A 15,801-nucleotide genomic window follows, 5' to 3' on the forward strand; every position below is an offset into this window, starting at 1 on the left:
GAGTGGCACACTGTGACATCGCAGGCTGCTGACAGCAGTGCTGTGTGGTCCTGCAGAATGCTAGAGTAAACCGCACTGGCGGCTGGCACAAGGATTTCGGAGAAGGCCTGAGAGGCCGGCAGAGTGAGACAGGGGTGCAGTTCCGGCAGGCAGCCCCTGGGCCATCTGTGTGAACTGGGGAGAGAGGCCAAGGCTGCAGTCGACACCCCAGACCCCCCAGGAAGGTGCAGACGCCAGGACTGTGGGCTGCGCACAGGACAGGGACACACGCTGAGCACAGCCAGCTGCAGAGAGTCCATGCGAGCCCAGCTGTGCAGGTCATAGGGATGAGGTGGTGAAAGCCTTTGGAGTTCCCAACAATACTCGGGGTTGCTGGGCGCTGGCCTTGGTGCTCCAGGAATGACTGTGTGGTGAGGGGGATTGGGTTGCTTTGGTAAATCCCTCCACCCTTTTGCCATTGTAGAATGGGAATTCTTGCCCTGGGCCTCCGTGTCATGGGCGTGGGTCACTTTTTTCTTCATTTCCCAGGAGCTCACACCTAGGCCTTGAGTCTCAGAGGAGACAGTGGGCTTGGACTTCCCAGCAGTCCTGTCACAGTTTACTGTGTGGGGAGTTGGGAGATGGAGGGAATCTCTTTTGCCTGGGGAGGTGGACAGGAACCTGTGGGGCAGGGCTGGAGTGTCTGGTGTGGGTCTGGAGTGTCCTCAGAGTGTTGATGGTCTGCTTTCCTAGGCCTCGGGGAGGCAGAAGATGGACCTGAGCTCCAAAGTGGAGCTCCAGGAATGGGGGTGAGGGGCCGGTTCCCTCCTTTGGGTTTCCCTGCCTTGAGATTTCTGTTAGGTTTTTAAAGTAGGTAGCCAGTAAAGAACGCCATGCGGTATTCAGGCAGGAGAGAAAAATTTATTCTGCTGACCCGCTCCCAAGGTCAAGGTGCAAGAGTCAGGCAAGAGAGTGAGTCCCCCAAGGGGAAGCCTTATGTAGGGCAGGGATGGAGCTGTGGCCAGGAAGGGACCTCAGGGAAGAAGGAGGCAACTGCCTCCATGTATATGGGGTACCTAGTGTCAGTACCCTCTCTCTCTCTCTCTCTCTCTCTCTCTCTAATTTTGTTTTTCACTGTGAAGTTCTGCTAATCTTATTAGCTTGTAGATTATTTTCCTCCAGGCCGGATCCTGAGCACTCACCCAACCAGACTGACCCGGCCCCGTGTCCAGCCTAAGATGGTGTATAACTACCCTAGGGATGTAATCGGCCTCTGCCACTGGCGTCTGTGCCCCACAGGCATGGCCCCGAAGGATTGCCCAACCCACCCCAGTGTAGCACCAGCCCACACTTGGACAGCACTGAAGCCGGTCCTGTGGAACAGCCTGTCCTGCATGGACCAGCCCTAAGTGGAATCCAAGTTCCATGAGGGCTGGGGAAGGATGCCCTCAGGTCTCCGTCTCTCCTTCCTGAGGTCTTGAATGAGATGATCTCTGTAGAAAATGGATAGGGAGCAAATTTCTGATCCCCAGTGATGAGTATTATGTCGATGTGCTCACAGCTTGGACTAGGTCCAGCCAAGCTCCATTCTTTCCTGGTTAAAGAAAAACCAAAATCCTTGGGTCCGTGCATTCCCTGCTTTCTCTCTGATGCTCTACTGCATGAGCCATTACTCCAGTCTGCTTCTTTTGCTGGTTACGTGAGGTGGGGTTTCACACACTTTGCTGCCTGGGCTATTTTTGAACTATAATCCTCCATGTTTCAGCCTCTGCACAGCTCAGATTAAGGCTTGAACTACTGATGCCCAGCCCAGCCTAGTTTCCAACGCTGTATCTGCCACCTTCAGAGAATTCCTGGGAACTGAGCAAGGTGAGGCCCATCAGGTGGTTGCGGAACCTGAGGACAGTGAAGAAGAGCTGCTCAGAAGGTACTTGGATTTTACCTAAATGAACTATATATCTTACCCATACTTGTTTCCGTGTTGCTTTATGCCTGACAGACCATGAACTCTAGAGATTAATCATCTTGGTAGAAACTATTGTGCAAACAGTGTCCTGGCTTTGGCTCTCTAGGGTTCACAGGGGACTTGTATTTCTCCTTATCCTGAAGGTTGTATGCGTCCTAGGCGGGTGCTATACTACTTGAGCTCTACCAGCAGTCATCCCGCAACTTTTCCTGTTAATGATTGTCAGTCTCCAGAGTTGGCATCTGGAATACACTTAATGGCAAATTAGGTGGGGCATTTATTCCTCCCTCCCAAGTTTGCTGATGAAGATCTAACCTGAACACAAAGGTAGTCCAGAATCCACATGTATCTATTAAGCTATGGAGATGGAATATGAAGCCACTCTGAATTGAGGTGTCTCATCATAAATAGAGTAGTATCATAAACATTAAAATCTGCATGTGTGTAATTCCAAGAGAGACAGGAAATCTGGAAGTAAAGTTATGGCTCAAGATGTACAACACCAGGATTGAGAGAAAAAGCCAATTGAAAGCACAAGGCCCCGAGTTCAAGCCCCAGTGTTGTCTTCAGTATCAGCTCTCTCGCCACCCCCCCCATAATTTTGTATTCACCTGTGAGGTTCTTCTAATCTTGTTATCTTGTAGATTATTTTCCTCTAGCCATTCAGTAATCCCCAGTCTTGGCCATCCAAGTTCGTTAAAATGGATGGGGACTGCAGCCAAGCTCTGCTGCCTCATGCCTGTTATTGCAGCTCTGAGATGGCTGAGAGCTGAGGATCATGGTTCAAATCCCATCTGGGTCAGCAAATCCAAGTGACTCTTACTTCCATGTTCTCAACCAAATACCACAAGTGGAGAAAGCCAAGTGAGAGTGCAAGGCCCTAAGTTCAAACCCAACATTGGACTTCAGAAATATATAAAAATACATGATTTGTGACAAGGATGTGGAAGTAGCAAGGGATGGCACACTCAGGAATGTGAACATATTTTCTGGAGACTTAGCATCAACCAGGGTAAGATTCTTCCTATGAGCTCCAACCACTGCTTTCTTCCCTCTCATCCTCAATGGTCACCTCCTGAACATCCATCCATCCATCCACCCATCCATCCATCCATGTAGCCATGTGTTTGTCCTGTGGCTTGAATTCCGAACCTGGGCAGCATTGTCCTGCTGTTGTTTTTTTTTTGTTGTTGTTGTTGTTTCTCTCAAAACTGGCACTTGACCCCTTGGGTCCTAACTCAACTTTGATCTTTTTGGTGGTTCACTAGATATAAACCCCTTAGGTGGCCAGGCACTTGTGGTTCATGCTTATAACCCTACACACTCAGTATGCTAAGATGTGAGAATTGAAATTCAAACACAGCCTGGCAGAGTGGAGGATTCTGGGGAGTCCTTGAGAAGATTGTATCCAATTAACAACCAGAACACCAGAAGTGGAGCTGGGGCTCAAATGGTGGAAGACTAGCCTTAAGCAAAGGAAACTCAGGGACAGTGCCCATGCTACAGTCACTGAGCCAATCAGCACCCATGATTAAAAAGTACAATGCTGGGGCTGGGGATATGGCCTAGTGGCAAGAGTACTTGCCTTGTATACATGAGGCCCTGGGCTCGATTCCCCAGTACCACATATACAGAAAACGGCCAGAAGTGGCGCTGTGGCTCAAGTGGCAGAGTGCTAGCCTTGAGCAAAAAGAAGCCAGGGACAGTGCTCAGGCCCTGAGTTCAAGGCCCAGGACTGGCCAAAAAAAAAAAAAAAAAGTACAATGCTATGGTTGGTTGCCTTCCATCCCATCAGCCAATGTTGTGCAGAGTACAATCTCAGGTTGGCAATCGTGGACAAGTGGTGGTGGCATATTGCATTTCCAGTGTGTACAGTACCGTATTCATATGCTAATGAAAATCATGCTGTATTGTATTTCAATTTTTAATGTTTAAATTAACACTTTAATATTTTATATAATTTCAAAGTTTTAGGAAAAAACAATTTAAATCATAAATATATAAATGCCTATAAACTGGAAATCCACAATATACTTCCTGTAAAAATTTTGCGATATAGATAAATATATATATATATATATATTTTGAACCCATGATACAGTGAAGCCATAAGAAGTGAACTATGATATCGCAAGAGTCGACAATATTCTGATCCTGACAATTCTCCAAGCTGATTCCTCCTGTCTACGGTTTTGTTCCATTTCATCCAGGTTTCTCATTTGCCTCCACGTGTGCCTACTCCTTCCAGTGTGTAGATAATGTCTGCTTTGGGGAAAGTATCATGCACCTCCCTAATGTTAGTGGAATTGGTTTATATTGCAAATGAGTAGTGTCCAGTGGGGGTGGTTTTCAGAGGTGTTAGTCATGTTAAGTCACATAGTGTAATAACCCAATCGCAGGCAGACACACCTACACACCTTAGAGGATACAGTGATGATATATCAACTGGAAAGCATCTTAAGAAAAACACAGATATAGTCAAGTATAACAACAAACAAAATTAAGAAGAAATTAAAACAATAAATAATACTAGTCCTCCTCTTCCATGTCAAGCTCTTGTAAGCAGTAGGTGCTGTGATGCCACCATTCTTCTGACCATGGTTCTAGGAGTATTTTCTACTCTGTATCTACTGCATTTTATACAGGAGGAGCCGAAGACGGCACCGGGATCAGGCTGGGTGCTGTGCTGAGGTAGATGTCCTGCTCTCAGGGAGCAGAAAGGAAAAGCAGGATTGGTGTATCTTCTACAGATTCTGTCCTGGTTGTCACACACTGGGAGGTGAAGCTCAGGGTAGAGGTAGGCAAAGAGTCAAAGCCAGCAAACTGGCTTTCCTCCTTAGGAGATCTAAGAGGGATGACTCTGTGGGAGACTGGAAGATTACAACTACCACATACATAGGCATTGCTTGAATGCTTCAGCAACACTCTGGTTTGGATCAGGTTCAAACATGAGATGCATGGCCATTGTCTGTTTGCCCCTGGCTCCATGGGTAGTAGCTGAGTGATGTGTTGCACTTCTGCAGAGGTGAGGTAGATACTGCATCTCAGTTTCAACACCTGCTCTTCACATCCACTTATGTATGAGTGCCAGTTTAGAAATAGTAAATCTCTTGATCCATGGACATCGTATATCTTCACATTTCTTTGCATTTTCCTTAATTTCATTCAGAAATGCTTGGTAATTTTTATTTTATGTTTTCCCTATTGTTTAAATTGATTTGTAAGAATATTGTTATTGTTGCCATTCAAGGAGAGTATTCTAAATTTCATTGTGAGATAGTCCCTTGCTAGTGTATGACCATAGGTAAGTATTTTTGCTTGTAATTTTGGCGGGTTCATTAGTACTAAATGCATTTTATAGGATTCTTAGAGATATTTATGGAACATTCTGGGTAATCTGTCAGTATGTAGTTTATCTTTCCTTAGTGCATGGTAGCCCACAAGTTCTTGAATCTTTTGCCAAACTTATTGTGGAGTCACTCCACTACTTCCAGGGGTGCTTCCTTCTACATACTCTTTTCCTCTTGTGTACAGTTTAGTGTCCCTGTGTGACATTGTTCTGCTTGGGAGTCTGTCTTTACTCCAGTGAGGGCGGGTTGACACTCACCAGGACCCTTCTGCACTGGGCTCCCACCATCAGAAATCAGACCAGCATCAGAAATGTACAAACTTCATAAAAGTGGTAGAGTTCAAACCCAGGTACTCTATAAAACAAGGCAACATGTAATTGGTAAATGAGTTATTTTTCTAAATTTGCTGTCAGTGATGATTTAGATTTACTTGAATATTATTTAGAAGAGTGGAATGTCTGTGTACCTATTCATCCATCTACCCATTTATTCACTGAATTATTATAAAGTTTCTGTAACTGCTTAGATGAGTATGGCCTATTATACAGAACTACTAGTCTTTTAATGTATTTTTGTAGGATTGCTCCTCAACTGGCAATGTTGGTAAATATCTTATTACTTGTTTCCTTTTCTTCCTAATAATCTAAACTATATAAAATTATTATATTATCATGTTTCACAATGCAGAAATGATTTGTGTCTTTACTATGCACTGTACTATTTTTCACACTACATAGCCTCAATTTTAAGGCATTCAACCTAAACCAAGAAGTGCAGTAATGAAGGATTAGACTTGTAAATGAGAAACCACAAATGCATTCACTCACCAGTGTTGTGGTTCATACCTGTTACCCCTAGCTACTGAGATCTGAGGTTTATGGTTTGACGCCAGAGCAGGCAGAAAAGTCCATGACAATCTCATCTCCAATTAATCAGTAATAATCCAGAAATAAAGGTGTGGTTCAAGTGGTAGAGCACCAGCCTTGAATACTATTACCAGCACACACACACACACACACACACACACACACACACACACACACACACAGCAATTCATTCATTTCATTCATGTACTCTACTGACAGAACTCAAAGACCAACAGTTTGCTTTCTCTATGGAAGGAGACAAAATGAAAGCAAGTGATGCATTGGAAATTTGGGTAGTGTTTTGTTCGGGGATTGGTGGAGAACAGAAAGATTAACATCCATCACATAGCATAGAAAATGGTGGAGCCAATATTCGAGTCACCTTTACCATCTTCTTGAGGATAAATGAAAGGCACTTGGAGGCAGTATAGTGGTTCAACACAGCTTGTTCAAATGGATACAGTCTGTTAAATGCTAAGAACATTGTCATTTATTTGGAAACTGGAATAATGTCAGCAAGTGGGACTTGGGGCTTCCAAAGTGTAGGAAACACAATCAAGCTGTGGACCTCAAAGCACTACACCTCCAAAGTAAAACTAAAACAGAAAGAAGCAGTCTCCTATATGAGAACCATAGAGAATCTTGTCTTTCTTGAGTGTCTGGACTAATTGATGCCTTCAAAGCAGCCTGTGGCAGACTTAACTCCCTATGGCGGTTTGAAAGTCACTACATGACAATGGGAAGGGGTCTCAGGACATGTCCTCGGAGAATGGCTCAAATACAAAAGGATCAGTATATGGAAAGATGAAGCTCTACCTCTGCCTCCTTCCCAAGTCAAAAGAATTAACCTCAGATGGCTTAAGGATTTCAATGCGAACATTGAAACTGCAGCAATCCTAGCAAATAGTATGAACTTCAGAGCTCAGGACAGGGAAGATGTGTTTGTCTTTGAAAAAGATGATATGCAATTCATTAACATTTGGAAGTTTCATTTAATCATCTTAGCCTTTATATCTTCTCAGCATTATTTATTGTAGTGAGGTCTTACAAATATGCTTCCCAACATAAAAATTTGTTGTAGCCATTCTCAGGGACCTTAATGACTGTGACTGTCCTTAAGGCTTGTTTCATGGTACCATTCGTGCCATTGTGAGGCTTGAACTAAGGGCCTAGGTGCTATCTCTGAGCTTTTTCAAGGTTACTCCCCCTTTGAGTCACAGCGCCATTTCCGGTTTTCTGGTGGTTAATTGGAGATAAGTGTCTCATGGACTTTCCTGCCTGGGCTGGCTTCGAAACATGATCTTCAGATCCCAGGCTCCCTGAGTAGTGAGGATCACAGGTACCCAGCAGAAGAATTTCTTAAACAAGACAGCAGATACTTAATATTGCAATCTACATTGACTAAATGTGTTCATTGAGAATGTTGCTCATCAAAAGACACCAGAAAGAAGTTGAAAAGGCAATTAGGTCTGAAAGACGAAATTAATAATGTATATACAATTGAAAAAAGAATTTGTAATTGAAGCAGAATATATAAGGGAAGTGAAATATAATGGTACATGCTTGTCTTTCCAGCAGTTAGGGGCTGGAGCAGGAGAATTTCAAGTTCCAGACCAGCTTAGGCTGCATATCAAGGCAAATACTATAGATGATATATGGTGTGATAGTGTGTTTTTTTTTTTACCATATATTGATATTAAGATATATTTTATATCTTCAAAAATTTTTTACATTATACAAGTATTATGTTAATATTACAAAGGAAAGAAATAGCCACTAAAATTAAGATTCAGGTTCTTTAGTTACAGACTTTTTTTATTGGTTAGTGTTTAAATCCAAGGCCTTACATGTGCTAAACATAGCACTATATCACTGAGCTATATGTCAGTCTTCCTCTTGTAGACACGATTTGCTGAAAATTTGATGTCTAAAGTGGATGAGGAGTTCAGTGTATTAATAAGTTAAATGTCACTTTTTTGATTAAAACGATTCTGGGAACACACACACATTATATTCAATTCTAAATTCAAAATTGTTTATACAGCACAATGCCATTTGTTCTAGAGGAAATACCAAACAATCTTTCTAGAAATACAGAAGAAAATGTGTAAGAACAAACATAAGATGACACAGTCACGTCAGGATAAAGATTGCCTGTGGGGAAAGCAAGGGGAAAATGCTTCAGTGATATCTACTTTTTATTTTTATTGTTTTGCTTTTTGAGCCTGGTTCTTGGCATGTAACCCAGGCTGGCTTCACATACAATTCTCCCCTGAAGCGTCAATGCTGGGATGGGAAGCTTGCATCCATCACCCAGCTATTAAAAGAAGGAAGTGAGGCAAAAAGGGGAGGGGATGTCCACATCTTAAACTGTTTCATGATTGTTTCAAATGTGTGACATCTTTAATGAGTTGAGAATAAAACTGTTTTGGTTTGTTTCTGGAGCTGAGTGTTGTCTGTAAACTCTTGTGCTCAAAGCTAGTGCTCTACCACAGCTCCACTTCTGGCTTTTTGGTGGCTAATTGGAGATAGGAATCTCACAGGGACTTTCCTGCTTGGGTTGGCTTTGAACCTTGATCTTCAGACCTCAGCCCCCTGAGAAGCGAGGATGACAGGTGCGTGAGCCACCAGCACCCAACTTTGAAATTTGAGACGCGAAATTAAGAATATCGGGGAGCAACATATACTGATGTTAAATGTCTTAGGATGGTGGAAACAACATGGGTCGAACTTTTGATATGGTCTATGATGGCCACTTGTGACATCTCATTGGGGAAAAAAACTTGATGAAAAAAACTTGACTCTATTTTTTTTTTGCCAGTCCTGGGCCTTGGACTCAGGGCCTGAGCACTGTCCCTGGCTTTATTTTGCTCAAGGCTAGCACTCTGCCATTTGAGCCACAGCGCCACTTCTGACGGTTTGCTATATATGTGGTGCTGGGGAGTCGAACCAAGGGCTTCATGTATAAGAGGCAAAGACTCTTGCCACTAGGCCATATTCCCAGCCCTGATGAGAAACACTTGACTAATTTCAAAATGGTAACCATCTGGAGAGGCAGAACCAGGACAGGAGAGGGGAGGAAATTGTAGGCTCGTGGGGCCTGCTCTGGGCCTCATCTACCTACCTGTGCTTGGAAGGTGACTGGAAACCCTTATCCTAGGCCCTGAAGAGGATTCCAAATAATAATAATAATAACAATAGTAATAATAATAATTTGCCCAGAGGCTGAAGTAGAATCAGCTTTTCCTCGTGGACGCTGACGTGCAGGGGCAGAGGCCCTGAGGCTGGAATTCTGGGGCTGGGATGACCCCTCCGAGGCTCTGGGGCCCCCGGGCCCCGCAAACCTCCAAACCACTCACCCCCACCCAGAGCCCACATCCAGTTCAGGGGAGAAGCGGAAGTGACCGGGCACCGGAAGTGACCATGGCCCTGGGGGCTCCTAGGGGCGCCGCCCACGGGGCGGGGCCGGGGCCTCCTCAAGAGCCGGGCCTGGCGGAAGCCGCCCCAGCCTTTGCAGCCGGGCCTCCGGGCCATGGATCCTCTAGGCCTTGGGTCCGCTAGGGCCGAACCCATGGGGCCGGATGCGGCCGGACAGGGCGGGCAGCAGCCGTCCTCCCCCCAGGAGAGGCCGCGTGGGGCCCCGCGTCTGCGCCCCCAGGTTCGCGTCCGGCCGTGGTGGTTTCCGGTGGAGGACATGAGCCGCCCTCTGGGGTTCTACCTGGAGGCCTGGCTGGCAGATCAGATCTTCGGGGAGCGGCCAGGGCGGGCGAGGCCGCTGGGTCAGGCCCCCCACCCCCCACCGCCCCCCCAGCCCCCAGGGCGGCCCGGCCCTGGCCAGCCCTTCCCCCTGACCCCTGGCCCGACTCGTCCAGGTCCCCACCAAGCCGTGGTCTCCCAGCTGGCATGGCGGAGTCGGGCCTTGGTGCACGTGAGCAAGGTGGCCCGCGGCACCGTGGCTGAGGTCTCCATCTTGGGACGGCCTGCGGGGCAGAATCGCGTGAAGAGCTTTCTCCTGAGCCTCGCAGCCCGGGGCGCAGAGCTCCAGGACCGGCCAGGTGAGGGGCTTGGAGAGGCCCCCGGGGCCCTGGGGTCTGCTCACCCCCTCCGGCCGCCCCTTCGCCTGCGCACAGCGGTTTGCACTTCCTAAGCACTAGGAAGCTGCAGCGCCTCTGGGGCCGTCAGCAGGGTGGGGAAGGAGGGGAGGTTGGACACTCTGGGCGCAGCTGGGCCCACTCAGCCTGAGCTGGGCCACAGGGGGATTCCCAGGGCCAGGCCGTGGTGGAGGTGTGAGCACCCCGTGCTGGGACTTGAACCAGGGCCCCGTGGCTTCCCTTCGTTTTATTTTTCCCCTCAAGGCTAGCATTCTACCACTTAAGCAACAGCTCCACTTGTGGCTCACTTGGGGGTTAATTCAGCTGAGAGTCTCTCAGACTTTCCTGCCCAGGCTGGCTTTGAACCTCGGTCCTCAGCTCTCATCCTCCTGGGCAGCTAAGGGTTACAAGTGTGAGCCACCAGGGCCTGGCACAGGCCCAAACTTTAAAGCTATGTTGCAGATATCCATTCCTTTCTCCAACCACAGAACGTTTTCTCCTTGTGGATGATTGGTATCCATTGCTTCTCTTCCAGTTGAGAAGATGCCTCAACCTGAAGAGTTCTTGAAGAGCCCTAAGTCAGGTGCAGACACTCCGCAGCATCCTGCTTAGACCGTCTAATTGTCAGGCGTGTTCTGTGGACAGCCTTGCTCCTGCTATTGAAGTTGGAGACAAGCAAGTATTCTGAAGTTGCTGCATTTGGGTTTTTTTTTTGGTGTGTGTACCTTCAGGGATATGAAAACTATATGAATAAATAAATTTTGGTGCATCTGGCATAAGAAGAATTTTGATTACATATAATAACTACATAAACCATTCATATCGTGAGGTGAGGAGTGAATAGAATCCTGATAGTGATATTTCCTTCCCTTTACATATGAAAAAGTATGAGTAGGTTTACAAAGAGGTTTCAATTCAACAGATGAGTGCATGGCTACAGTACATCTTGAGTTCCTCCCATTTTTGTGGTCATAGGCAAGTCCTCAAATACAGGGCCATGTAAGTTATTGATTTTTTTTTTTGTGGTAATTGTTTGAGTTGGGGTCGTTTTTTGTTGCCCAGGCTGACAGACCACCTCAACTCTTGGGCTTAAGCAATCCTCCTACCTTAGCTCTCTCAGTCCCTGAGACTACAAATTGGAGGTTCTGTCGTCACTCTTTTGTGAGGAAACAAATTGTGTAAACCCCATAATTGGCTTGCAGACATGAAGATGAGTAAGAACGCACCTGAGAGCTTGTGGAAGCACCAATTTCATAGGCTCTTTCTCCAGATTCTGATTCTGTGCGTTGTGAAAAGCTCATAATGTGCGTTTCTAACAAGCACAGGATGTCAAAGTGACCTTCTGAGGCTCTCAGGTGGAAGCTGTTGCTTGACAGCTCCCGGTGGGCCTCTCCCACTTGTGCATGGGGAGCTGTCCAGCGTCCTGGATGGGCCCTTATAACGCTGGGTGAAAATGAGTCCTGCTTTGCTGTCAGCTGTATTCCTTTTCTGTGATGTCACAGAGGTGTTTGTGGCAGGCGGGGCAGCTGGCCAATTATAATCACACCTCAGTGACCCGTCTATCTACAAGATGGGTCCTGCCCTTGGGCTACCACTTAGGGAAGTGGAATTCTTGGGTGAGAAAGTGCCAAGAGCTCTTGGGCTTTAGAGAAAGTCGAGGTTGGTTGGATTCATGCAATTCCCTCTCATTGGCAGTAAGGGGAGCTAGACTTTCATAGGATTTTACATTCCTACAAGTCTTTAAATTGTGAGTCTTGGGTTACAGAGGATGTTAACTGTTACCTACCTTTTCTTTAATGTCCTCATTTTTGCAACTTCTTGTGTATTTTGTTTTTCATAGGATAGACTTCTTAACTACATCGAATATTTCTGGTGTCCTCAGAAAAATGTGTGTGTGTGTGTGTGTGTGTGTGTGTGTGTATGTGTGTGTATGGAACTTGAATTCAGAACTTATGTGCTCTCTCTTAGCTCTTTTTATTCTCAGCCTGGCACTTGACTACTTAAGCCACACTTCCATTTTTAGTTTTCTGGAAGTTAATTAGAAATATAAGTCTCACTGACCTTTTTTGTCTGGGCTGGCTTCAAACTATGATCATCAAATAACAACCTCCTGTGTAGCTGGGATTACAGGTGTAAGCCCTGTAAACTTATCAAGTCCTGTTTTCTTTCCCAGATGTGTCAGTCCTGGGGCTTGTCCCTGAGCTTCTTTTGCTCAAAGCTAGTGCTCTCCCACTTGTGCCACAGTGCCACTTCTGGCCTTTTCTGTTTATGTGGAATTGAACTCAGGGCTTCATGCATGCAAGGCGAGCACTCTACCACTAAGCCATATCCTAGCCCTCTGTGTTCCTTTTGACCCACTTGACAATACCACACTTACATAGGCTAAGGATACTTCCTTTGCTCTAGGTTTCAGACCCCAGGGACCCATAGGATACATATTGGTCCTGCATGGAGCCCCTAAACTGAATGGTTCCTGCCAAACTAATGTATTCAACTCAGAGCTAGGACAGCAGTGTGAGGGTGGGTGAGATTTGAGCCAAAATCTAAGCGGATCTCTCCTGTACTTTCCCATTTGCTTTGTGGTTTTTCTCCCCAGCGGACTGGAGCTTGGCTCTCATCATGGAGGGGATGGTTTATGTGGTCCTGTAGAGTGAAGTGAAGGTCTCCCAGTGTTCCACCATGTGAGCCACACTGCCAGCCCTTTTGTTTTGGTTCTTTGCTTGGGTTGGCCTGGAACTGGGGGTCCTCAGTGTGTCCACTTCCCAAGTTGCTGGTATTGACACCGTGTGCTACCATTTCCAGCTGCATTTTCTTTAAAGAGGAATTAGCATTTTTATTTGTGATAAATCTGTGGTATTGAGGTACAGGAGTGTATATTTTGAACCCATTGTGTCGACAGAAATTTACTAGTGCAAAGTCTAATATAAAGTAGTATTGATATTTTTTCCCTGATCACGAACATACCTAAGGTTCTGCGCATACGAGGCAAGAGCTTTAATACTGAGCTACGAAGCTACACTACTAGTCCATGCTCACTTTTTCCTTTTGTAACTCTCAACTTAATCTTCAACCAGTAGAGGGGGCCCAGGAGCTCATTAAATATTCTGAACTTTTAGCCAGGAGGTGCTGGTGAGATGAGGCAGCCAGGGCAGAGCAGATGGCATAAGGCTGTTACCTTGTGTTCATTCATTGTTGTCACACGCAAGCACACCACTCCCTTGGCATTGATTTCCTAAGGCACCCAGGCTGGAACAGGGAGTTGCCCATCTCTAACTCAGGAATCCAATCTCTAGCTCTGCCTGTTCTCCCAGGCTCACCAGTGCTCTGATCACCTCCCAGTTCACGCACAGCCTAAGGCATTTTTATGTGAGCTTAATGGAGTACTGAGGATTGAACTCGGGGTTATACACTGTCCCTCAGCTTTTGTGCTCAAGGCTGGCCCTCTACCACTTGAGGGACACTTCTACATCTGGGTTTTTGCTGGTTTCCTGGAGATAAGAGTGTTATATCCTTTGCTTCTTGAACTCGCTTCATGCCTCCATCTTAGCCTTCTGAGTGGCTCGCATGAGCCACTGGTGCCCAGATGAATAGATTTTAAGAGAAAAATATAATGTAATAGAACAATAATAATAGAAATAATTTCCAGGCTGAGCAGAGACCAGTACTGAAGGAGAAGAATGACCAGCAGTGCTTTCCCCCTGTGTTGGGGTCAGCTGTGCCTTTAAGGGGCCACAGCTGACCTTGGCCTGCCCCTCCCCATCTTGCCTTTGTCATGAAGATAAGGCCCTGCTCCTGGGGCAGCACATGTGTAATGGAGGATACCCCAGAAACACAATCCTTGGGGGGCCGGGCCTCCGCCCGCCAAAGGAGGTCCCCTGACATCACTTGAGCGACAGCCCTCTGTGACCAATCTGCAATCCCTCTCTTGTGCCCGCCCTCGGGGGTATATCTGGGGGACTCCTCATTTGAATAAACAGAAGCCTAGAGATTTTCTCCGAGATCTCACGCGCTCGTGTCTTCCTTGAGCTGGTGAGCATGGAAGTATTACACCCACACGCAACCCAAGGCTAAACCCGGACCTCACTCCCACGTCCGATACCCTACTGGCCGGGGGGACATAAGAGAGTAGGTATGGACCCCCCACAGAATAGATAGGTAAGCTTAGGACCCTTCCCCACGTGTTGGGGAGCGATAGAGCTAAGCCCGGCAAATTTACAACCCCAACACCCCTGTATTAGGGTTCTCCTCTTAAAAGATGGAAATCTACCTTAGTGGACAGCTCATGAGGATTCCCGGCCCTGGTTCACCCCTCTAGATGTAGTCTTTGGAAGATCATTGAGGTGTGTTTAGTCCTGCTGCCCCAAATGTGATCACTGACTAGCAGCGTGAGCAGACCCGGGAAGCTGTTGAAATGTAGCCTTAGGCATGCCTGAGATCTACTGAAACAGTGCTGTCACAAGATGCCACGTGATTCTTTTGTGGTGTGTGTGAGACAGTATTGGATCTTGAATTCAGGACAGTGCCTTGCACTTTGGCTTGGCATTTTCATTCATCATGGTCGCTCTCCAATGGGAGCCACACCTCTACTTGCTTTTTCTTCATTAATTGGAGGTGAGATTTTCTTTGATTTATCTGCTTGGGCTGGCATTGCTTTGATCCTTATAGCTCAGCATCTTGAATAGCTAGGGTTAGAGGTGTGAGCGCTCTTACTTGGCACTCTCCTGCCTAAGTGTTCTCTTATTTATTCAGTTCGAGAATTTTTTTTTCTTTTACCAGTCCTGGGGCTTGGACTGAGGGCCTGAGCAATGTCCCTGGCTTCTTTTGCTCAAGGCTAGCACTCTATGTCTTGAACCACAGTGCCACTTCTGGCTTTTTCTCTATATGCAGTGCTGAGGAATGGAACCCAGGGCTTCATGTATGCTAGGCAAGCACTCTACCACGAAGCCACATTCCCAGCCCCTAGATTATTTTAAACCTCAGTTAACAGCAAATTCTGTTAGGAGTATAAGTTGGTGCTTTACTTTTTTGTTGTTGTTGGTCATGGGGCTTGAACTCTGAGCCTGGGTGCTGTCCCTGAGCTCTTCAGCTCCACTTCCAATGCTTTACTTTTAAATAATGACTTATATAAAGCACCAACCAAAACATGGACACAAATTATTCACAAGTTTAATATAGAATCAAATAGTGTCCCTCCTCACCTTCATGATTAAGGGAGAGTTTGGAAAAGAAATAAAAATTCTGTCTTTTCACTTCTGGGCATCTACTCCTTTAGAAAGGAAATGCTCCCTAGTATGGTTCATGAACCAGAAGATTTTCACTGATTCAGTGAATTAGGAAAGTGGAAGTTGGCAAAATATGCTAACAAACTTGGATGTAATAGTGTCCACTGACATACAATGAAAGTTAAGATATCAATAAATAAGTTGTAAAATAGCTAGAGTACAAAAACTACCAGGCTCTGTCCCCAAAATTTGAATACATGCACAGCCAGGTCTCAGGGTACAGAATCTGTGAAGAAGCAGAGCTTAGACAACATCAGGGAACCAGTC

General features: G+C 46.1%; 1 protein-coding gene across 1 annotated transcript; it reads left to right on the top strand.

The window, feature by feature from the left end:
• The first annotated feature begins 9,732 nt into the window (after window positions 1-9,732).
• LOC125345024 (oocyte-expressed protein homolog) lies at window positions 9,733-10,864 on the top strand. Its single transcript, XM_048337284.1, has 3 exons — window positions 9,733-9,940; window positions 10,034-10,216; window positions 10,788-10,864. Exons 1-3 carry the CDS (start codon window positions 9,733-9,735, stop codon window positions 10,862-10,864), a joined length of 468 nt encoding a protein of 155 aa, XP_048193241.1.
• Window positions 10,865-15,801: the final 4,937 nt, after the last annotated feature.

This window comes from Perognathus longimembris, unplaced genomic scaffold, assembly GCF_023159225.1.
Source record: "Perognathus longimembris pacificus isolate PPM17 unplaced genomic scaffold, ASM2315922v1 HiC_scaffold_5224, whole genome shotgun sequence".
Lineage (NCBI taxonomy): Eukaryota > Metazoa > Chordata > Mammalia > Rodentia > Heteromyidae > Perognathus > Perognathus longimembris.